Source organism: Hippocampus comes, unplaced genomic scaffold, assembly GCF_001891065.2.
Source record: "Hippocampus comes isolate QL1 unplaced genomic scaffold, H_comes_QL1_v1.1 scaffold174, whole genome shotgun sequence".
NCBI lineage: Eukaryota > Metazoa > Chordata > Actinopteri > Syngnathiformes > Syngnathidae > Hippocampus > Hippocampus comes.
The window spans coordinates 227,273-249,158 of record NW_017805983.1 but is presented as its reverse complement, the minus strand read 5'-3'; the positions used below and the strand labels follow the sequence as shown (position 1 = coordinate 249,158).

Below are 21,886 nucleotides of genomic sequence, written 5' to 3'. Positions count from 1 at the left end.
TGCAAGACTTGAATATAGGCTGTCTTTTCTGATTTGGTCAACGCCCGCCACCATTTTCTTCTATTCTTTTTTGTTTCCTCCCCTTGATGTAATGACCAAGTTTCCACTTGATGATAATCCTTGAGATGTGTCTGAGCTGTCTTTTTTTTCTGCAGTTGGGAGTGTGCGCAGTCCACATCCTTAAATCTTGTCTCCAAGAAAATGCAGATAAAGGCCATGCTCACCATCTCCCCCTCTCTGCGTCGATTGAAGACTATATCATATGACTGAGAAACCCCTTTGCCATCCACGGAAGCATCTCAAATGTTACAGGATTGGATGTTGATTCTTAATCATGCGTTTCCAATTTTTTGTTTTGCAGAGCCCCTGAGACAGCTTTGACAGCCCCCCCCCCCCCCCAAGGATAAAAGTCTAGTTCCGCCACTGGTGTACATACCAATGAAGGAAGTCGAGACGTAGATGAAATGCCGTCCCAAATAGTAACTCGCCTTCAAAATTAGTTACAAAGTTACTCTTTTCGAGGTAACTTAGGCAGCACTCGTCTATTTTGACAAAGTAGTGGGGAAAAATTTAGTACATTTAAAAATACATTTTAAAAAGTCATCCGAAAACAAAAAGTACAGAAAGCTGTAAAAAAAATAAAAAGAAATAGACTTAAAGAACGCGATCTACTTGAGCGACAAAGTTATCGTCATTCGTTACTTCCCACCACACACACGCACAACTGTTGGTAATGAGCATCCCACCCCCTACTTCCAAAGTTTCGGCCCAGTAAACCGCGTGCGTCAAAAGGCACGATGAGCGACATCGGATGGCTGAGCGGCGCGCGCGCGCGCGCGCGCGCGCGCACATACCAACTCGAAGCGCTCCGGCGGATGAACGTCGACGGCATCGTGGATTCACGCGTCAGACAGTTTGCGTAGACGCGCCGCAAACCCCGAGCTCCAGATGTCCGTGCGTCGGAAGAAAACAGCCACCCACCCACCCACGTCGGAGTGACTCACGGTTTAAAGTAGTCGAATAAGCGGTCGCCGGTGCGGACGGGGAGATTTCTGCGTGAGGTGATCTGGCTCCTTTGTGCTCCTACTTAAAAGCCGTGCCAAAGCCGCGTGGTTTTATGGGGCAGAGAGGCGTTGAGCTGCAGCCGCCACACGCACACGCAGCCGGTGACACATATGGACAACACGCGTGCGCATCTTCATTAAACGCCGCACTTTTGGCTCGCCCGAAACTTCGCTTATCTTCCAAGTTGTCAACACGCCGACGCGGCGATTGGCAGACGGCGAACGCACATCGAGTTTAGCCACAGAAAGAAAAAAAAAGGACCTCTGAATACTTTTGGCGGGGGCGGGGGGGACGTTTTCAGAAGAACCTTGTCCGCCAAGAAGATGCGTCAGGAGGTCGTGAGGAGAGTTCAGATGTCGCTCGTCATGTTGTCCATGCTGCTGCTGAGCTTGGCCACGGGATTCCCAAGCAGACACAGGAATGCTGCTCACAAGGTACGCTTGACACTTTCTGGAAGTTGTCTCAAGTTGAACAAGTCCTCGAAATTCCCTCTAAAACGTCCCGGCAGCAGTTTATTTATATCTATCTATCTATTTATCTGTCTATCTATCTCCATCCATCACATTTTGGCCTATTTCCTTGCATGTTACGGACCGGCGCTTTTTCTGCACTGTCAATTGATAATGTCATGTTTTTTAAAATTAAAGCGTCGAAATGAAAACTTTTTTTAATCCAATCATGAATTCAGAAATAGGTTAATCAGAGCCAATCATCTCTCAGTGAATGGATGAGAATTTAATTTTTCTTCCTGTTACTGGCAGAACTACTGTAAATAAACAGATTATTTGTCGCAAATCATACCTTAACACTTTGTTACAAGTGATATTCATCTTTCTACTGTATTTCTTCGTTCATCTGATGCATGACTTCACTTTAGAATAAAACGGATATGCCGATATTTGTTCCGCTTTTTGTTTTGAACAACAAAAAGATCAAATGTATAAAATGAGCTCCGCTGAGAGATTCCTTCACAGTCCACTGACTCCCGCCAATGTTTCAGCTCTCTTAGCATGTACAGCAAAGTTTGCCTTCGCTCAACTCTAAACGTGTACATCGTTCTTTCTTGCACGCGTGCAAACACATCAATTTTAGCTGCTCGGCGCCCCATTGCAGAGATCTTTTGTTGCACGTGGAGCTCTTTGGATCAAAGTGTGTTTGTGTCAGGGTTCACTTGACGCTCCTTCTTGTGTGGCCTCCCATAGATGCTCTGTTGCCCCCATTGCCCCCCCCCCAAAAAAAGGCTGCAGTTGTACCTTCAGTCTGACCAACGGGGTGTGTGTCCCTAAGTGCTGGATGGAGAGATTAGTAGAGGAAAGAGGAGGAGGGCAAGCCGAGTAAAGTGGGAGCCCAGTAACGATATGCTTATGTAACCAGAATAAGGTGACACCTCTGAATCTGTCGCACTGCAATTCGGGTCAAGTGTCATTCATCCGATTGTTTACGTTAGCCTTTTTTTTTTTTTTTTTTTTGTATGTTAATGTGGAATTTCCTGTTTTGGGGTCTCCCCCCTCCCCTTTCCGCCCCTCCCAAATAACACAAGAGGAGGCGTGTTGAGTCGAATATTGAGATCTGTTGGCCTTGTCTGTTTTCCCATCCTGACCTCTATGACCTTGCCCTGATTCTGCCATCCGTTTGTTTTCACTTTTTGCCCTCTTGGGATCAAAGGGGGCGGGGCAACGGTTTATTGTTCTTCGGTAATGGTTTGGAAAGAGCCAAGTACAGAGCCCTTTGATATGTGCATGCACATAAATCAAAGCTGCCTCACTGCTCGCCTTCTCCACACGCCTCAAGATTCCAATTTTATCCCTCACCTCAACGTTTGCCCGACTCATCCCATCTTCATTTCCTTTCTCTGACCTGAGTGTATCTTCAAAAACATTTCTAGGAACTTAACACAAAGTCAGAATCCACCCCGCCCCACAAAAAAAGACTTCAAGCTCTTTAACGCCACTCCCAGTTAGTTTTTTTTTTCCTGTCAAACTAAACATCAAACAATGACAAATACATTTAAATATATTGTGCATTCAAAACAACCACATAACTTTGCCTTTATGTCAGCTAGCTTAATGCTAACACATAAGATAGATGGGCTTACAAATAGCATCCATGCGGCATTGGTATCACGCTTTAAGAGACAAATAAACAACAAGCAAATAATTTGAAAACACGTGGTGCAGCAACACATGTAGACAATGTAACAACACCCACAAGAATATAGCACAGTCACTGAGTCACTTTCAGTTGTTGTATAAAACTCTTCTTCGTTTGTCTGCGTTACCGTTTAATACTGCGAGCGTCCATTAAGGCTGAGGTGTATTATTTTTCAATCCTCAATTCTGAACACTTTTTGACACAACTATCTATGCTTTGACTCGTATTCGGAAAGTGAGAGTAGTTTTGCCACCTTTCGCCTGAATCCCTCAAACAAGGTTTGGGTGAGGCGAGACGCTGTCTTGAGGCCAGGCAGAGCCCCCCCTGACTGCATCCATACGGCGTTCCTCTTAAACACACCGCATGGCGTCAGCCTTTGTGCCTTTGATCAGAATGTAGGAGGAAAGAAGGATCACAGAAGACGAGGGGGGAGGAAGAGGATGATATACAATGTAAAAGAACACAGGATCCAGATGTGTAGCGGGATGGGATGAGCAAGACGTGAAAGCATGCAGACTCGCATGTGGCTCCGTAGATATGAAAGGTGTGAAGATAAGAGGGGTGCGAGTAGACAGCTTTGACAGTGATGCAATGTTAATAACCGCTAAGTAATAGTGGCCAGAGGGATTTCGATACTCATTTGCTGATTGCCGGGCGTTTGCTTGAAAGGAGGCCTTGATTTGTCCAAATACTTGGAGCTACATTTTTTTTTTTTTTTTTAAACAGCTGGGTTAATGTGCAACTTGAGCTGCCATGTCAAGGCTGCAAGGGCCTGACTAGCGCATCACATTTAATGGGAAGGAGAAGAGTCGCTTTGATTGGCCGTGATTTGACCATTCCCACGGCGACGCAGACCCCCCTCTTTGAATATTACTGATCATCAACTGAAGTGTGCATTTACGGAATTTCTCCTTAATCCTTCTTGGCGATGTAAAAAGTGTGTCATACTGTAATTGCGAAGAACATGAATCAATATTGTTTACCATTTTGATCGCTGGAATGCATCTTGATGATGAAAAGCGTCACTTGTGTCACTTCATCTGCACTGTTTATCTCCACAGTTGACACTTGAGCGGTGCTATTGCGACTGGCAGGAGCTTGTGGCTCTTGCTGCGGATGGTAACGTTTAGTGTCACGGTGAAATCGTTGAAGCCTTTGGTGGTTTTGGAGAAACGCTGTTTGTTTTTCTCTCACCTTCTCTGCTCCATTTGGCTTTGATTTCCTCACAATGCGCCAGCGTGTTTGTTTTGTGACTCTCCTCCTGACTCACGTTTAGAAGCTGGATTAGTCCATTGCATGAGAAAGGAGCAGGAAGCACCTCACGTTTTTTTTTTTTTAGGACCTTACGACAATAAGAATTGCTTGGAATCGAATAGAATTTGATGTGTTTGCTTCAAATTAGAATGGGAGCTCAGTTGGCAAATCAGATTACTGAAATGAAGGAAGGTGAGGGGGAGAGATACACATTTGATCTGAATTTGTAGTTCTACCGTGCATGACTACCATAAACCTTGATGCCAAATTCGTGGAGGGGGGCGGCTTCTGTTCGTGTGCCATTCATCATGCTTGACAAGATTGTTCACTAAACAGGCTTTTTGTGTTCAAATGCTTGCATTTGACCCTCCACGTGAACTGCTTTATGGGACAATCACAGGCACTGAGTAGAAAGTACGACCTGTTCTGGATGCCATGACGGTAAATCATCGTCCATTTGGTCATTAACGCAGACTTTGTGTAGCGCCCCCCCCCCCCCCCCCCCCCACACACCCCCACACACACCCCCCCCTCAACTACCACTGGCCTATGTAGGCCACAAACTGGTACAATCTTCAAATTCCACTCCCCTCATATGTTTGAGTCACTTTAGTGTGCTCACAATGACACAGATCTAAATTAACAGGGGGGGGGGGTGTTCTACAAATGTACAGTACGTCGGTTCTCCGGCATTTTATTTTTCAATGTAGCACAAATGAATCGGTGCAGAATTGTGATTGACATTGATTCTATTCTCGTCCTCTCATTCTTCCGGTAAGGTTAAAATAAGTGGCGGACGTAGCTGCGGGCACATACACAAGCGCGGGGGTCTCACGCCTCCCAGGCCCTCTCATTAAAGCTAAAAGAGGATCGTTCTGGCACAGACCCCTCTTTGTCCAAAGCCTGGATGCCATGACTGTTGTGGGAAAAAAAAAGAGAATGAAATACACGAAGGCCGTTTAGTCACTTGGCCGGTGAGACGGATGCCTCGGGGTCTCTGAGGAGCAATCTGCGCTGGCATTTTTCACATTGCTTCTGAAAAAGAAATCATCGGGATTCAGATCATCGTGATGAAAATCCCATTTCATGACAACATTGTGAGCGCGTCCTGGGGGTCGCTAAAGCGCAACGCAAGATAAATCATGTACGGCGTTGGCTAATATTTTGCATCGCCACTGAAATGAATCCTGAATGCTGACAACTGTTCACACATCGGCCGCTTTTCCTCTCTCTGTGCTCCGTCAGGGTCACGGCCACCCGCTTCCCAGCGGCGGGATCCAGTATGATCCCGACGCCCTGGAGAAGCAGAACCAGGTGCAAAGTGTGCCGGAGCCCCACAGCCATCAGAGAAAGTGGAGCCACCCTCAGCACCGCTCTGTCGGCGTCCTGCCTCAGCCAGAACCCGAGGAGGAGACCAAGCCCTTCATCCTGGATTTGAAGAACTTCCCAGACCTGGCGAACGCTGATTTGAACTCCCAAAACCCCAACATACAGGTGAGTTCAGTTGATTCCGGACGGAGCCTTTTTGATGAACGCTTCCAAAATGTGTCGACGTGCAACACGACAGCAGCGGAATTGGAAACGTAAGTAGGCCTCGCGCAGGCGGGCGTCGCGAAGTGGCACGAATGCCATTCGTCCCGTTTTATCCTTGACTGTCAAATAACATGAACCAAAAAGTTACTTCCCCCTGACTCTTTCCATCCGCACCGCCGCATCGAAGGTGACTCATAGAGGTAATGAGAAGTAGTTGCTCGGAACAAATGCTCACATTCTCTCCTTGAGAGGATGATTTCAAGTGCCTAAATGCTCATGTCTGGCTGGCTTGTGCGCATCCAAGCCTGGCGGGGATGCCTGACGATGTCGTCATTGGACGCTTCATTTCTCGTGACGACATCGTGACAGGTGAAGCTCAACAGTCACTGATGCGCTTGAACTTCCTTGATGACACGTTGAGGCGAAGCAACTTTGAGGTCACAGTTCAAATTCTAGAACTGTGAAAAGCGGCTGCGTGGGTGATGACTTCAATGGGATTGGCTCCCGAGCCATTTTGGAAGGCTTTCCGTCTCATGACTCGGCTACATTTTCATGATGACTGAGTGAATCGGATGAAGGTGCGTTAGATTTGTCGTGTATGCTGTCTCGATGCAGGTCACCATTGAGGTGGTGGATGACCCTCAGATGGAGGTCGAGATGGACCTGGCCAAGGACAACGACTGGATATCGTCATCTTCCTCCTCTCCCTCTTCCTCAGTCGACTGGCTGGGAGGGAAGAAGCTTTTCTGGCCTCTTTTCTGGAGTTACACCGACTCTGGCGAGGACAGCAACAGCCGACCAACCTTAGAGGAAACCGGTGAAGAAGAGGAGGATGATTATTCTCTCTACGGCAGCGAGGAGCCCTCTCTCAGTGGTGTTGGTGGGGATTGGGGAAATTACTGGAACGAAGGCTGGGATCCGGTTCAGACCTACTATGGTAAGAGTCTGCATTCTTGACAAGACTTAAAAAAAAAAAAAACCTATAAAGGCGATATTTTGGAATTTGGACCCGGACAAAGAGGAAGCGATGATGGGAACGGCCAAGCGGTGTCGAAAAGCAAAGTGGTTTTCGGAAGGCTGCACGACAAACAGTCCCAGAGCGGCAAACAATGTCGGCGTGCGAGGCAGGACGAGCGCTCGACCATCCAAACATTGCGGCTTCTGGCCGCTTTGAAGTCGACACTGGTCGCGATGGTCGCCTTTTGAAGAAGCCTCCGATGCGCTCGCTAATGGCAGCGTGAGGCAGCCACTGTTCTCAGAGACAAAACAGCCCTCTGCTTGTGGACAATTAGAGGGCACATTGGGAACGCAGACTGACAGGGGCCATTCCGATGGGCCTTTCATCCTTCCCCGGGTCCCCACGGGCTCCCCCAGCATCCGAACGGCCCTCGCTGCCCTCCGCGGCTCAGCCTTTTGAGCCAGTTCAAGAATTTCCAAAGGGGGGAGGGCCTGCTGGGTTCCACATAACTTCTCCAGCTACCCCCCCCCACCCCCGTCTGTTTTGCCTGAAAATGTTGTGTCAGCTCGTACACGTACTGTACTCGAGTGTCACGAGAGGCAAAAAGCGGATGTCGTCGAAAAGCGCCAAGCCATTTGCCTGCCTCGGGGCAGTGTCCCAACGCACAAATAGCAGGGAAAGATTTGAAATTGTTGTTGTGGCATCCCGCTGAAGCAGGTACCCAAAAAACATGTTTAGCCTGTAAACATCTCGCTCGCTGTGACAACACACACACACACACACGCACACACACACACGCACACACACACACACACACAATGCGCCAGCCAGAGGCAACAATGCCCATTAAGTGGTCACTTCTAAAGACAGAGCGCGTATAAATCAAGGATGCCTGCCATAGCTTCTTCTGTAATTAAGACGCTCCTGAAACCTCATTCCCGTACGGCCACATGGCGAGGTGGCAACGCCCACAAAGTCAAATTGGATGCACGCTACACCCAAGCTGGTATTTCTGCACCCGCTTCGCCTTTAATCAAGAGTGGTTTGTTTTCAGTGTTATTAACGCCACAAGAAAACGTGGTGCCGACGCGTAGAGCCGCAACGCAGCTTCTCTCTCTAATTTCACTTCGGGGCTCTCAAAAAGAATTTGGCTCAGTATGGGAAAGGTTAGATCAAGAGAAAATGGTCACGGTCACGTCGATGGAATGGCATGGCCTGGCCTGGAAACTTTGAACGCGTTCTGCCTTCCGCTGCTCAAGTGCACGTCGAGTTCACCGCGAGAGACAAAATTTGAAAATGTTTGGGTTTGCGGTCTCCATAAATCCTTTTTATAGACTGTTTTTCACTGCCAAGCCGCTCTCATCTTCGCTCCTGTCAATGTGTCAATTATAATGTAGCCTAAACCTCAAACGCAGTATGGCAGAGCTGCACGGCTCGCGTTGGTCTGAGTTTCTCTGTTTGCGACTCCAGCAGAGAAGGAGACTGACGAGTGGACTCCGTGGTCTCCTTGTTCGGTCACATGCGGACCTGGCGAGAGGAAGAGGACCAAGTCGTGCGGCTACTCTTGCACTCTGACGGAAGCCTCCAAGTGTGACCTGGAACCTTGTCCCGGTGAGATCACGTCACCGCGTAAAAAAAAAATGGCACACGGTGACATTTCCGCACGTTCGACCGCAAGCGCTCTCTCTGCTCCGCAGGTGAAGTCAACACCGTGGTCGAGCCGTTCCCTTTCGACATGGAGAACGGCACCGAGCCGTTTGGAACGGGTCAGTTAGTGGGCGATACTCATTTGTTCCCAATCGCTCGTCTCTTAAATTGTGACCGGTGTCCTCTCGGCTCGCAGATGCGGACAGCTGTGAAAAGTGGCTGAACTGCAAGAGCGACTTTCTCCAGAGGTACCTCCGCCAGGCGTTCCTGGAGCTGCCCAGCTGCCCCTGCTCCTTCCCCTCTGAGGTGGCGTACACGGTGGTCAGCGTCCACGACGACTCTCGCGGACGGACGTTCCGATGGCGCGACGCCAGCGGCCCCAAGGAGCGCCTGGACATCTACAAGCCCTCGGCCCGCGGCTGCATCCGCTCGGCGCTCTCCGGCGACTCGTCCACGTTGGCGGCGCAGCACTGCTGCTACGACGACCGCGGGCGCCTCATCACCAGGGGCAAAGGCGCCGGCATGCCCAACTTGATCAGCACCGAGTTCTCGCCGGAGCTGAACTTCAAAGTGGACGTGCTGCCTTGGATCCTATGTAAGGGAGACTGGAGCCGCTTCCATGCCGTGCGGCCGCCCAATAACGGACTCAAGTGTCCGGAGAACCCACACGAAGATGTCTTCATGAATGAGTTGGAGGAGGCCCGGGAGTACTGATGGACTGCAGCCAAAATGACGGCCTACCTTGAAACATCACGTACCGTGTGTCCCACGCATGCCGCATAACCATTGTCATGTATTACCAAGAGAATACCTTCCCCAATCTCCTCACGACAGGCTCCTTTGAAGGAAGAAAAATTGGACCACCTTATACGCGGTTGTCCACTTGCTAGCGTCTGTCATGGTGTTGAAGGACGACAAGATCCTGATTGTGCTCTGCGTAGTCTTGGCACAAGGGGACGAAGACGTACAGATTGGTTTGACTCACAACAATGCTGCTACACTCTTAATTCAATACATACAGTGTGGGTATGTATGTATGTATGTATGTATGTATATATATACATACACACACAAATAGACAGTCCTATTTTCAAATCACTTGGAGCTGAGCTCAAAAGCTGTGCTTGTGTGAATGGTGGTGGTCAGATTATTATTTTTCTTGGATTCAGCCACTTTGTCACGGTGATCAATTTATTTTAAGAGCCAGGAAAAAAAAAAGATGAGGTGGGTGCCAAAGAGTTGAAAAGCACTGTTTGATGCCTGTGTACATCCGACCTCCTTCGTCTCTCTCTCTCTCTCTGCTGCGTGTGTATGAAACAAAGCTCCCAAGCTTCGATTGTGTTTGCGTCTCTACCGCAGGGGTCACCAATTCCAGTCCTCGAACGGCCCATAGCCTGCGGGTTTGAGATATTTCCCCTCCTCCAGCACACCTGATTTCAAAAGATGGCATCCAAAACGTGCAGGATGGGTCTCGGCGAGGACCGGAGTTGGCGGCCCCTGCTCGACCACGTTCTCAGGGGGACTCCAAAAGTAAGTGCCATGAAAAAAATGTCGTCCGTTTACCTCGACAGTTGGACTTGGTAAGAAGCCGGCGGTATCAGGCATGGGTCATCCAGATCAGAAGACGCTTTTCGTTCGGATGTGCGCTCAATTGCGGTGATCAGACAGAAAGGACGTTCCTGTTCCTGCTCAAACACACACACACACACACTCTCGGTTGCTCAATGTTCCTTTCTATCTGATCTACTTCTTTCTGTGGATGCTGGCTCCAAATCCCCTTTTTTTTTCTTCAGGAACTGATCTGAAATGGAAGGCACTTTATTTAAGGTCTGTACTGTATATAGAAATGCAAAAGATTTATTGATGAACGGATGTTGCAAAGATGGCCCGATCAAGTGTCAATATGGACAAAAGCATGATCATTTTTGTGGTTTCTGAATCTAGTTTGACATCGATGGTCTTGTACAGTATTTATTTGTCTGATCGCTCTGTTTCTTTTTATTTTTAAGCTATCAAACATGGTGCACGTGTTGGACTGACATGAAGGCACCACATTCAAAAAAAAAAAAAATGAAGAACTTGCATTGCTTCATCCATCTGTGTTTGTGTTGTACTGCAATGCTTTTTTGTTGTTGAAATGATGCTGAAGAAATATATATATATATAAAAAAAAGTGCATTGATCATGCTTTTGCTGCCATTTCTTCTTTCTGCACTTGAAAATGCTAAAGTTCAAGAAAGTGGAACAGGCTCTTGTGTGGGGAGGGGTGGGGTGTTCGCGCTTAATGATCTGTGACCCTGCGGTTTGTACGTCGCTCTCTCGCTTGATGAGAACTAATGGGGCTGTTTGCCTGACATACGTTGGAAAAAATAACTCAACGCGGTCTTTTTCTCTGAGTCGTCGTCGTATAAACGCGTACTCGGCTACATCAGGTCTCAAGCAGTTAGATTCGTGGTGGGAAAACTTCGGTCTGCGTCCTACCTGCTAACAACAATAAAACCACGGGGGAACTCTTACAATGCACACACACACACACACACACACACACAAAAAAAAAACGCACACAAATATTCGTCATATGCATTAAACATGTACATGGTGTTGAGAAAACTATCGGGGTCAAAGTTCTTTGGCCCAGAGTTCAACCGTGAAGTGGAAACATTGATCACGGTGGTCGTGTTGTGCTTTCGGTGAGGATTAAATACCTCTGAGATTTAATGTTCCAAGGTCACGCTAATGGAAATCCATAAGCTTAGGCAAAGAGATGCTCTAATTCTCCCGCTTCGTGATGCCCACCCGGCGAGGAGGACAACATGGCGTTGCGCAAGTGGGACACAATTAGCAGAATGGCGCGCACTAATGTTGGCCATCACTTCCTCTCTGTTCACTCCATGAGAGAAAGCCTTAGTTGGTCCGATGTTGGCGACTGCAGACGAGCGTCGTGAGGGAGGCGAGCCAAACACATGTTCAACACATTGCAGCCTCAGCGAAAACAGACAATTAACCGCAACTTTTTGTTTCGTGTCAAGCTCACCTTTTCTCACTACATTACGTTGCAAGACATTTTTTTTTTGCAAGCACGACTTGATTCTTGTAAGGTTACAACTTTTTGGGATGCCACAAAAGGACTTTATTCGGAAAACATAAGCAAATGATTCTCATAAAATATCGATTTATTTGTTTGTCAGCCAAGGAGGGGAGAGGTTTGAAACTATAGAACAACCTGCGGTGGCAGCCAAAGTGACCAGAATCGGTGTAGCGTGACTCCTTTCACAAGGATTTGTGAAAGTGCACAAAAATAAACGATTGAGCGGAGCAAAGGTGGCCGCTGGGTGCCTCCAGATGTGTTTACTTTGAGTGGCTGGCAGCAACACGAGATTTCCTGTAGGTGTACCGCAGGCCGCGCCGAGATGCAAACAGCGTAGCCTTGTTTAAAAAACTACACACACACACACACACACAACCAGCCAGCGCCCCCACCACCCATAACCTCCATGCCTTCATGCAGACTGCCTGCAAACAAACCAAACACACAGTGCATCAATGCTCGTGTGTATTTGAGCCGGTCTACCTGCCGGATTTGCCCACACACACAAAAAATACCAGCGGACCTTAAATCTTGTGGATTATGCAGTCTTGGATTTATCCCATTCCTTAGGCGGTTTGAAACACTGAGACGCTTTGTGTGGATCTGCAGGTTGAAACCTTAACTCAAGAGAATCGACGTGGATGTTTTCTTTGCTTTCCAGCTTGGAAACATCCTGGTTTGCATGTTGGCTGGATGTCAGTAAACAGAATCTGTTTGGAAACATATTTTTCTGTCCACAAACAACTATTGTGGGGCGTGTGCGCTGTTGGGTAACATCTGCGTATACGGTACTCCTTTTCTTGGTTGTGGTGTCATCTAATTGCTATTTTATTGTGAAATCCTTTACATCTAGTGTTTACTTGTGGCTGGTCGAACAACAGACGACATGTCTCCAGGCTGGAAATCTCAAGTCAAAATCAAAATCAATCTGGAAAAAAAAAAAATGAGGAAAAAAATTAAGTAAAAATTCTTTGGGAGCATTTTGATGCCGACATCCTTGAGCAAAAGGAATGCAGTAGGCTTCTAATGGGGGATTAGCTCAAATGGTAGAGCGCTCGCTTAGCATGCGAGAGGTAGCGGGATCGATGCCCGCATCCTCCAAACCTTTTGGAGCACTTCGATGTCCGCATTTTCCAGCACAAGGAACGTCCGCTGTCCAACACAAGATCGGTTGGCAGACAGGGTGCCCGTGGGGGATTAGCTCAAATGGTAGAGCGCTCGCTTAGCATGCGAGAGGTAGCGGGATCGATCCCCGCATCCTCCAAACCTTTTGGAACACTTCCTTGCCGGCATTCTCCAGCAAAATACATTTGTGCTGACCAACACAAGGTCGATGGGCATACGTGTGAGATTAGCTCAAATCGTAGAGTGCTAGTTCAGCATACGGGAGATAGCGGGTTCAATACCCGCACCCTCCAAGTTTTTTTAATGCACTTCATGCCCGCAGACTTTTATTTTGATAAAAAGATGTATTTAGCGACTGACGTCACTGTCCAGGCGCAGTCCAGTGATATACGGTAGCGATTATTGACTGCCGAACCCGAGTTCGAACCCCGATGTTGGCTGTATGCGAAACCTCTACGTTTCGCTCCTGAGATTAGCTCAAATCGTAGAGTGCTAGTTCAGCAAACGAGAGGTAGCGGGTTCAATACCCCCATCCTCCAAGTTTTTTTTAATGCACTTCGATGCCCGCAGACTTTTATTTTGATAAAAAGATGTATTTAGCGACTGACGTCACTGTCCAGGCGCAGTCCAGTGATATACGGTAGCGATTATTGACTGCCGAACCCGAGTTCGAACCCCGATGTTGGCTGTATGCGAAACCTCTACGTTTCGCTCCCGTTTTTTCACACAATATCTTCACATTCACCTCCTTTTACTTTTTATTTTTGGGGGTGGGTGGAAGTGACGTCATCACCGGAAACGTATTTAAATCGGAACAACAGACACTCGTTCTATTTCACCTTTGACAGCCTCCCCACGTCTTCGTCCACCAGCTGCTAGCGACTGACGTCACTGTCCAGGCGCAGTCCAGTGGTATACGGTAGCGATTAGTGACTGCCAGACCCGAGTTCGAGCCCCGATGTTGGCTGTAGGCGAAACCTCAGCGTTTCGCTCGCGTTTTTTCACACAATATCTTCACATTCACCTCCTTTTACTTTTTATTTTTGGGGGTGGGTGGAAGTGACGTCATCACCGGAAACGTATTTAAATCGGAACAACAGACAACTAGTTCTTTTTCACCTTTGACAGCCTCCGCACGTCTTCGTCCACCAGCTGTTCCGCACGCCTGTCCACAAGGTGAGTTTTTGCTCTTTCATCGCCTCTTAAAACACCGCTTTTGCTCGCTTTGAATGGAAAGCAGCACTTTGGACGTGCTCGCACTAGGCTAACATGCGATCACCGGAAACGTATTTAAATCGGAACAACAGACAACTAGTTCTTTTTCACCTTTGACAGCCTCCGCACGTCTTCGTCCACCAGCTGTTCCGCACGCCTGTCCACAAGGTGAGTTTTTGCTCTTTCATCGCCTCTTAAAACACCGCTTTTGCTCGCACTAGGCTAACATGCTAAGCAACAAACGTTTGCTCTAAACTTTTTCCAACATTAGGGACGAAAGCGACGTTTGCCGAGGGTAAGGAGACAAAACTCATTCATAAATTCACAACGACACACAATTAATATTTGGATGCGTGCGTGTTGTGTCATTTCTGTTCACAGGTACAAATCTTCAAATCGAATCTAAACTGGTCTGCCTAATTGCTGTACGTTTTAATGTGCAAGACATGACGTGACTTTCCAGCAGTGTCTGTTCCTAACTTTTTTCTTCAGTCTGGTCTTCGACCCAGGTGTTCAATCGTGTCCTCAAAGGCCGGTTTCCGAGATGATGTCTCCCTGCACTCGCACACTTCTCCAGGATCGCAGTCCAGCTTCTGCAGGCGTCGCTGATTATCTGATCATTCGAATCGTGTGTTGCACCAGGGGGAGAGAGAGAGCGTAAACGGGCAGCAGAGTGGCACCTGCTCAGCAAGCTCATGACCATTTCTCCTCAACATGTGCGTGTTTGTCCTGCTTTTGTCCACCAGGTGGTGCTGAAGGACCTGATCCATGTTGTGAAGTCGAGTCGACCCGTTGCAAAATTCCAATCCGTCCTTGAACTGTTGGTTGTAGGCAGGCCCTCAGGAATGGCACCTGCTCAGCAAGCTCATGACCATTTCTCCTCAACATGTGCGTGTTTGTCCTGATTTTGTCCACCGGGTGGTGCGAAGAACCTGACCATGTTGTGAAGTCGAGTCGACCTGTTGCAAAATTCCAATCCCTCCTTGAACTGTTGGTTGTAGGCAGGCCCTCAGGATATGTGGCGTCACGATCCACTTGATGTTCCACACGCTGACGGGTGACGGAAGCTCCACCCAAAAAGCACTGCATATTGAATTTTCAAGCACACTCACCGGGTGTTGGCAGGTTTGACCACCGTGGATGAGTCACTGGACCAGTCGCGGCTTGGCCTGTTGCCGTTGATCACGGTCGACCAAGTTTTTCAGCAAAAGGTTCCAGTCTCCAGTTAATCTACACTTCAAAGCAAGTTGAAAAATGAGGAGCGGCAGCAGCGTAGAGTAAAATAGAACTGCGTTTGTAATTGTTGTCGACTCACCTGTGCTTTTTCATCCAGATGGAGCCACCTGAGTGCGATGAGGTGAAACGTGACTCTGAGCCTTCAGCAAAAGGTTCCAATCTCCAGTTAATCTACACTTCAAAGCAAGTTGAAAAATGAGGAGCGGCAGCAGCGTAGAGTAAAATAGAACTGTGTTTGTAATTGTTGTCGACTCACCTGTGCTTTCTCCATCCAGATGGAGCCACCTGAGGGCGATGGGGTGAAACGTGACTCTGCGCAAACTGCTGGTAAGAAGGCTCATTTCATTCCAACAAGCATGTTAAAGCTTTCTTCCAGATGTTGTAGTAATGTGACCTGTCAACTCACCTATGCATCAGTATCTTTTAATTATGATGATCTACCAAAAGAGAGTACAAATGCCTCTGCGATCTGTCCTACTTTGTCTGGTTGCTTACCAAATTTCCTCCTACGTGGTCATGGAAGCGAATTTATTTAAATGCAGGGAGGAATACATATTTTTTGGGCGAAGGTGTTCACTCGGTGGTAGACTCGTAGAGCCTCTGCAAACTACAGCTTTACCAATGTGTGCTCTTGTAAGAACTGTGACACATGGTAGTATCGACGATGGTAAATGTAATTACTGCCAGGGATCATCGATTTGCAGAGTGTTATGTTTTCCAGGACTTGCCTGACCAAAGGAGATGATGATGAATTACCAGAAATGAATTCATGAAATCAGATATGAAATGAGAGTCAAAGCACAGTATTTATTGCAAAACTGACCTTAGCGGATTGTGTGATTTTTTTTTTTTTTTTTTTTCTCCACCAAAATGAATCAATTAGAGGTTGGTATGTAAGAGCCCTGATCTCATCAAACTTTGGACATACAAAATATCTGCTGTGTTTGAGTGTAAAACATCCCTGGCTCTCATTTAACATCCATACCATGCAGTAATGGTTTGACTTGTTTAACGTCATCTACATGTGATGGAAAAACACGTTTTGTCTTTCTACTCATCCAGCCAGTAAACACTTGAGCAGTCATTGTTGTCCCGCTGTCAAACAAACACCCACACCGCTTCATATAAACTCATCAATTGCTGCAGCTATGGAAATGAAATGAAAAGTCACCTCTTCGCCGATTGTTTCCAAAGCGAAGCTCTGTCAAAAATGATTCATGTCAGGCTTATTCACAGGTAAGCACGGGGAAAAGGGGCGTGAAGACGGAGCAAAGAGCCTTGTAGCCGCTCATGGGGATCAAATAGGAAATGAAAACTCCACGTGGTCCAGCAGCCAGTTTCCAGGCCGGTGAAATCGCGTCCACGTTCACATGCGTGCGTGATATCCATATATACACCTCACACGTACAAACGGAGCTAGTGGAGCGGGCGCTAATCACAAGAGGCACAGCATGTTAAACCAAGTGATGCAATCCCGCAGTGACACGTTCCTCATTATGTGTCGCACTGCGGTCTTTCACCTGATGTGATGATCTCATAATGCTTACTTACCCCACACGTGCTACATTTTCCTTTCCTGTCAAACATGATTATGCGGCAAAAATCTGAACCTTTCCGCTATGCAACTGTTCACTTGTTCCTAAGCAATGACCAAGCGGAATGGAAAGAAATAGATATGGAGCACTGCAGAATGCGAAGATTGTTTCGTGTTGTATTTATTGAGAATACATAGCCGATGACCCAAAAAGTACGAGCAGCACCAACCAAGCCGAGCTTTGTGACAAAGTGTGTTTTGTCCTCTAAACTCTCCTATAAAAAAAGTGTGTGATCAAAGCCAGGGTTTGTACTCTAATCTGGTTCTCCCAGACCTCAGACCCTCCTGGCTAGTGTGACTCCCTTTTGCCAGCACCAGAATGGAGTCCAGAGGAAGCAAGCCAAAAGAGGTCACGAGAAGTCGGGGACATTACTAAAATAAACTGCAGGCTCTGCAAATAGAGAGTTCAATTCATAGGCAGGGTCACGGGCTGTACTGTACGCGCCGAGCAAGATTTTGAGTTCTATCACAACGCGTCAGGGCGGACATGATGTGAAGCGGAAAGACTCGCTCAAAGACCCATTTTCGGAAATAGGTGGATAACGAATTACTCGCACTCCAGAGACCAAATTATTTGTATGCACAGAATTTTAAAAAAGTCAATTTTACATTATACCTCCATTAAATGAGGTTGGTGGTGAGCCAGAGGTCCCGTTTTGGCCACTAGATGGCAGAAACACACAAACTTGGCCCCTCTTTAGGACAGGCAATCCCAATCCATTCTCAAAAGGCTTTCACAAGATACCTGCTTGTATTTGCATCTACAACGGCGGAATCTGATTTGCATGAAAAAGACACTGCATCATCTTGCATGATGCTGTAGCTTTGTATGCTCGTGTATGCTTCTCGCGCGTGGGTGTGCTTGAGCGCGAGTCCGTGTGTGTGAGAGCAGGAGGAAGCATTAGCAGTCTGCACTTGATCGAGCCAGCGCTGGCCGGTCAGGGCCGCTTTGCATCAGCAAACAAGCGGTCTGACATATTATTTTCACCTCTGGGTTTTGGACTCTATCCAACCCGAATAGTGCATTCAAGGTGGTTCAACGCCATCGAGATGAGAGTTCAAATGGCCGGGCCCAGAAGTGATTAATTCATTAAGTGAAAATGGCTTTGTTGTCCTTTGAGCGCTTGACGCGGCGAGGGTAAATATGCGGCAAAGCTTATTCAAATGCTCATACGTGAACTTCACTTTGAGGTAATTACTCGGGCCTGCCGCATGTGCTTACTGAAGATAAAGCCCGCTTCATGCTGCGTTCGTGACTTTCAACGCTACAAACTGCAGCTCGGAATTCTGCTGTGACCTTGAGAGTCGGTAAAAGGACATTAAAGGCATTGCCGGCAGCAGAGGCGACGTCGCACGCCTCCTAATCTCCAGAGGCTGTTTCTCGATGAGGGAGGCTGATAGCGAGCGTCGGTGTTGTCTCCAGCAGTGCAGATACGAATCGCTCCAAATTGGAGTCCTCGAAGTCAGGCGAAGGATTTGAACACCACTTGGAGCATTTGTCGCGCAAGCTCATTTCCCGCTCCGTTTCACGTTCAATAAATGTAACACAACTGAGTCTGAGCGGTCGATACGGCACATGAGGGCTGACACGGTTGAACTTGTCTGCGTTTTTTGTTTGATCTGTTCATAGATCTGATTGGAAGACAGTGTCGCTCATCTCACACTTATCCTCGAGAAGGGAACGTGTTAAAATAGAACCTCGGTGATGGAGTGCGGACTCAAGGCAACTAATCCAATCACAGGCAAACACACCGAGAGCTGTATATGTAAAATGCTTGCCTGTCGCCTTTCGGAAGATGCCACTCCAAATGCAGCCCCAAGCCGCAACACGACTTATGTTTTCTTTTTTTTCCTTTGCAAACCTGTGCTTTCATCTCCATTCATACCAGAGGCGACCAAATTCTCAAATCTCTATTTAGAGCAAACATTTTTTTCTTTTGAAAAGTTTTGAGGACGACAACATTTGTGTTCACAAAACCTGTGCTTTCATCTCCATTCATACCAGAGGCGGTCCATCACCAAATTCTCAAATCTCTATTTAGAGCAAACGTTTTTTCTTTTGAAAAGTTTTGAGGACGACGACATTTGTGTTCACACAGACGCACCTTCAAAAACAACCGACAAGCTCCCCACCAACACCTTTGTCTTGGTGGCGAGCTTGGCTAAGCCTCCACTGAGCGTTGTAACATTTTCACTGTTTTCAAAAAAACAAACCACAGACGCACCTTCAAAAGCAACCGACAAGCTCACCACCAACTTTGTCTTGGTGGCGAGCTTGGCTAAATCTCCACTGAGCGTTTTAACATTTTCACCGTTTTCAAAAAAAAAAACAAACCATATGATCTAGTTCCCCCGAATTTCTTTTTTTGGGGGGGGCGTGGGAGGGGTTGGGTTGAGGCAAAGCAACAAGTACACTGTCGTGACAACATTTGAATATGAGAAAAACTGACTGTGACTGTGTTGTGTATTGTTTTGCCAAATTGCATACAGCCAGATGGAGAGAGAAGACAGATAACCAAAGCGTCTACCATCCGAATGTGAGTCGATGTTTTAACACGCGAAATGTGGCGGACTGCTTTTCCTTTTGTTTGTTGCCAAGTCATTTACATTTCTTTCCTTGTCAAAACCGAAATGGAACCGTCACAAACCGTGTCACCCTTGGTTTTTATCTCGCTCTCTGTGGATTAGCGGCAGTATATGAAAGTATATGGTAATAGGGACATGCCTGCGTACCGTAGCCCAAGCACGGCCAATCTGGATCCAGGTAAACAGGGGACTCGCAGAGATCACAGCGCATGCATTTCATCCTCCACCGTGAAGTAGTCATGCGTGACAGAAAAAAAAATACAAGGCATGAAATTAGCTACTCCTCTATGATTTTTCTCCGTAGATGTCACAGGCTCCCTTCTATAAATTGTGCAGCATTTCCCTTACAAATGAGGGAGCAGATTAGATTCCGTATAAAGGGTCAGCATTGCTGAGCTGTGGAAAGTCATTGCCAATCTGAGGCGACGTTATGATTATACAAATATCTGAATACTATGTGTTGCATTTTAAGTGAATGAGCGTAGTTGCCGGTGCAGGTCATCAGTCAAAGCTTGACGAAATGTAGAATTCGTACATTACAAACTCGGCTGAGATTTGAAAATCATTCAGGATTTAACCGGCGACTTTTTAGCAGGTCCAAGAGTCACCAAAGAAAATATGGTCACCCTACAAAATAACAAATCTCAAAGTAGTTTACCCTCACAAAGAATGTTTTGTCTTGAAGCATGACACATTTCCCAATCTGCCAGCAGCTGGAGAAAATAATTCGGACTGAACTTAAAAAAAAAACAAAAAAAAACAAAAAAAGAAGAATGACTCTGCGTTAAGGGCAGGGACCTCAGAGGTGCAGCAAAAGTTTCAGTTTTTCATTCAGTACAGAGTAGTGAATCATGTGCAAGCTAATCTTGTCTGTTGATCCTTTTCTTTCCGTACTGGTTTTAGGAGTCATTTATTTGTGTGACTTTTGATTATGCCATTTGAATTCTGCCTTTGATGCAATCTGTACTGAGAGTTTCCCTTTGGGATGGACGGTGACTTTGTAGATGACGGCTGATTTTTCGGCCTTGGGCTAGAGTGGAAGGATTATAGACCCTGCTGCCATATCAGAATAAAGAATTGAGATCGATGCACCACACAGCCCAAGCGTCTCTTATGGACGTCGATATCCATCTTTCTTCATTCATGTGGCAAGTCCGAATCCCTTTTGGGTTGTTCGACTGGAACCTACATGTAAGCTTTCCAATTTTTAATGCTATGCGTAATACACGTCTGCACTCAATTCATGCATGTAATGGTAGTTATTTTTTTTTCGAAATGCACTGAGTGGCACCCAAATTTCGTTGTATGCTATACAATGACAATAAAGGCGATTCTGATTCTGAGTTACTGCTCCTGCGACGTCTTATATTCAGACAACATGCGATGCTCATAAGAAAATAACAGCCCCCCGAGTCATAAGTGAGTTGGAGTCACAAAGACAATCTCAACTTCATTGCCTTCAGCAACACACTTTGATTGTTTTTTGTTTGATCTGTTCATAGATCTGATTGGAAGACAGTGTCGCTCATCTCACACTTATCCTCGAGAAGGGAACGTGTTAAAATAGAACCTCGGTGATGGAGTGCGGACTCAAGGCAACTAATCCAATCACAGGCAAACACACCGAGAGCTGTATATGTAAAATGCTTGCCTGTCGCCTTTCGGAAGATGCCACTCCAACTGCAGCCCCAAGCCGCAACACCACTTATGTTTTCTTTTTTTTTTCCTTTGCAAACCTGTGCTTTCATCTCCATTCATACCAGAGGCGGTCCATCCCCCAATTCTCAAATCTCTATTTAGAGCAAACGTTTTTTCTTTTGAAAAGTTTTGAGGACGACGACATTTGTGTTCACACAGACGCACCTTCAAAAGCAACCGACAAGCTCACCACCAACTTTGTCTTGGTGGCGAGCTTGGCTAAATCTCCACTGAGCGTTTTAACATTTTCACCGTTTTCAAAAAAAAAAACAAACCATATGATCTAGTTCCCCCGAATTTCTTTTTTTGGGGGGGGCGTGGGAGGGGTTGGGTTGAGGCAAAGCAACAAGTACACTGTCGTGACAACATTTGAATATGAGAAAAACTGACTGTGACTGTGTTGTGTATTGTTTTGCCAAATTGCATACAGCCAGATGGAGAGAGAAGACAGATAACCAAAGCGTCTACCATCCGAATGTGAGTCGATGTTTTAACACGCGAAATGTGGCGGACTGCTTTTCCTTTTGTTTGTTGCCAAGTCATTTACATTTCTTTCCTTGTCAAAACCGAAATGGAACCGTCACAAACCGTGTCACCCTTGGTTTTTATCTCGCTCTCTGTGGATTAGCGGCAGTATATGAAAGTATATGGTAATAGGGACATGCCTGCGTACCGTAGCCCAAGCACGGCCAATCTGGATCCAGGTAAACAGGGGACTCGCAGAGATCACAGCGCA

General features: G+C 46.8%; 1 protein-coding gene, 1 long non-coding RNA gene and 2 other non-coding genes across 5 annotated transcripts; all 4 read left to right on the top strand.

Annotated features, from left to right (window-relative positions):
• The first annotated feature begins 712 nt into the window (after positions 1-712).
• On the top strand, positions 713-10,679 carry ism2b (isthmin 2b). 2 transcript variants are annotated; one of them, XM_019890997.1, is made up of 6 exons: positions 713-1,499; positions 5,716-5,964; positions 6,619-6,940; positions 8,435-8,572; positions 8,659-8,727; positions 8,805-10,679. In XM_019890997.1, exons 1-6 carry the CDS (start codon positions 1,389-1,391, stop codon positions 9,320-9,322), a joined length of 1,407 nt encoding a protein of 468 aa, XP_019746556.1. In that variant the 5' UTR covers positions 713-1,388; the 3' UTR covers positions 9,323-10,679. The 2 variants fall into 2 exon arrangements, with proteins under 2 accessions (XP_019746556.1, XP_019746555.1); XM_019890996.1 differs by having other exon boundaries at positions 8,432-8,572.
• A 2,045-nt stretch (positions 10,680-12,724) lies between these two features.
• On the top strand, positions 12,725-12,797 carry trnaa-agc (transfer RNA alanine (anticodon AGC)). Its single transcript has one exon. It is a non-coding gene; the product is annotated as a tRNA-Ala (tRNA).
• A 90-nt stretch (positions 12,798-12,887) lies between these two features.
• Positions 12,888-12,960, top strand: trnaa-agc (transfer RNA alanine (anticodon AGC)). The gene has a single exon. It is a non-coding gene; the product is annotated as a tRNA-Ala (tRNA).
• A 2,555-nt stretch (positions 12,961-15,515) lies between these two features.
• On the top strand, positions 15,516-17,456 carry LOC109528460 (uncharacterized). Its single transcript, XR_002170683.1, has 2 exons — positions 15,516-15,599; positions 16,509-17,456. It is a non-coding gene; the product is annotated as an uncharacterized LOC109528460 (long non-coding RNA).
• Positions 17,457-21,886: the final 4,430 nt, after the last annotated feature.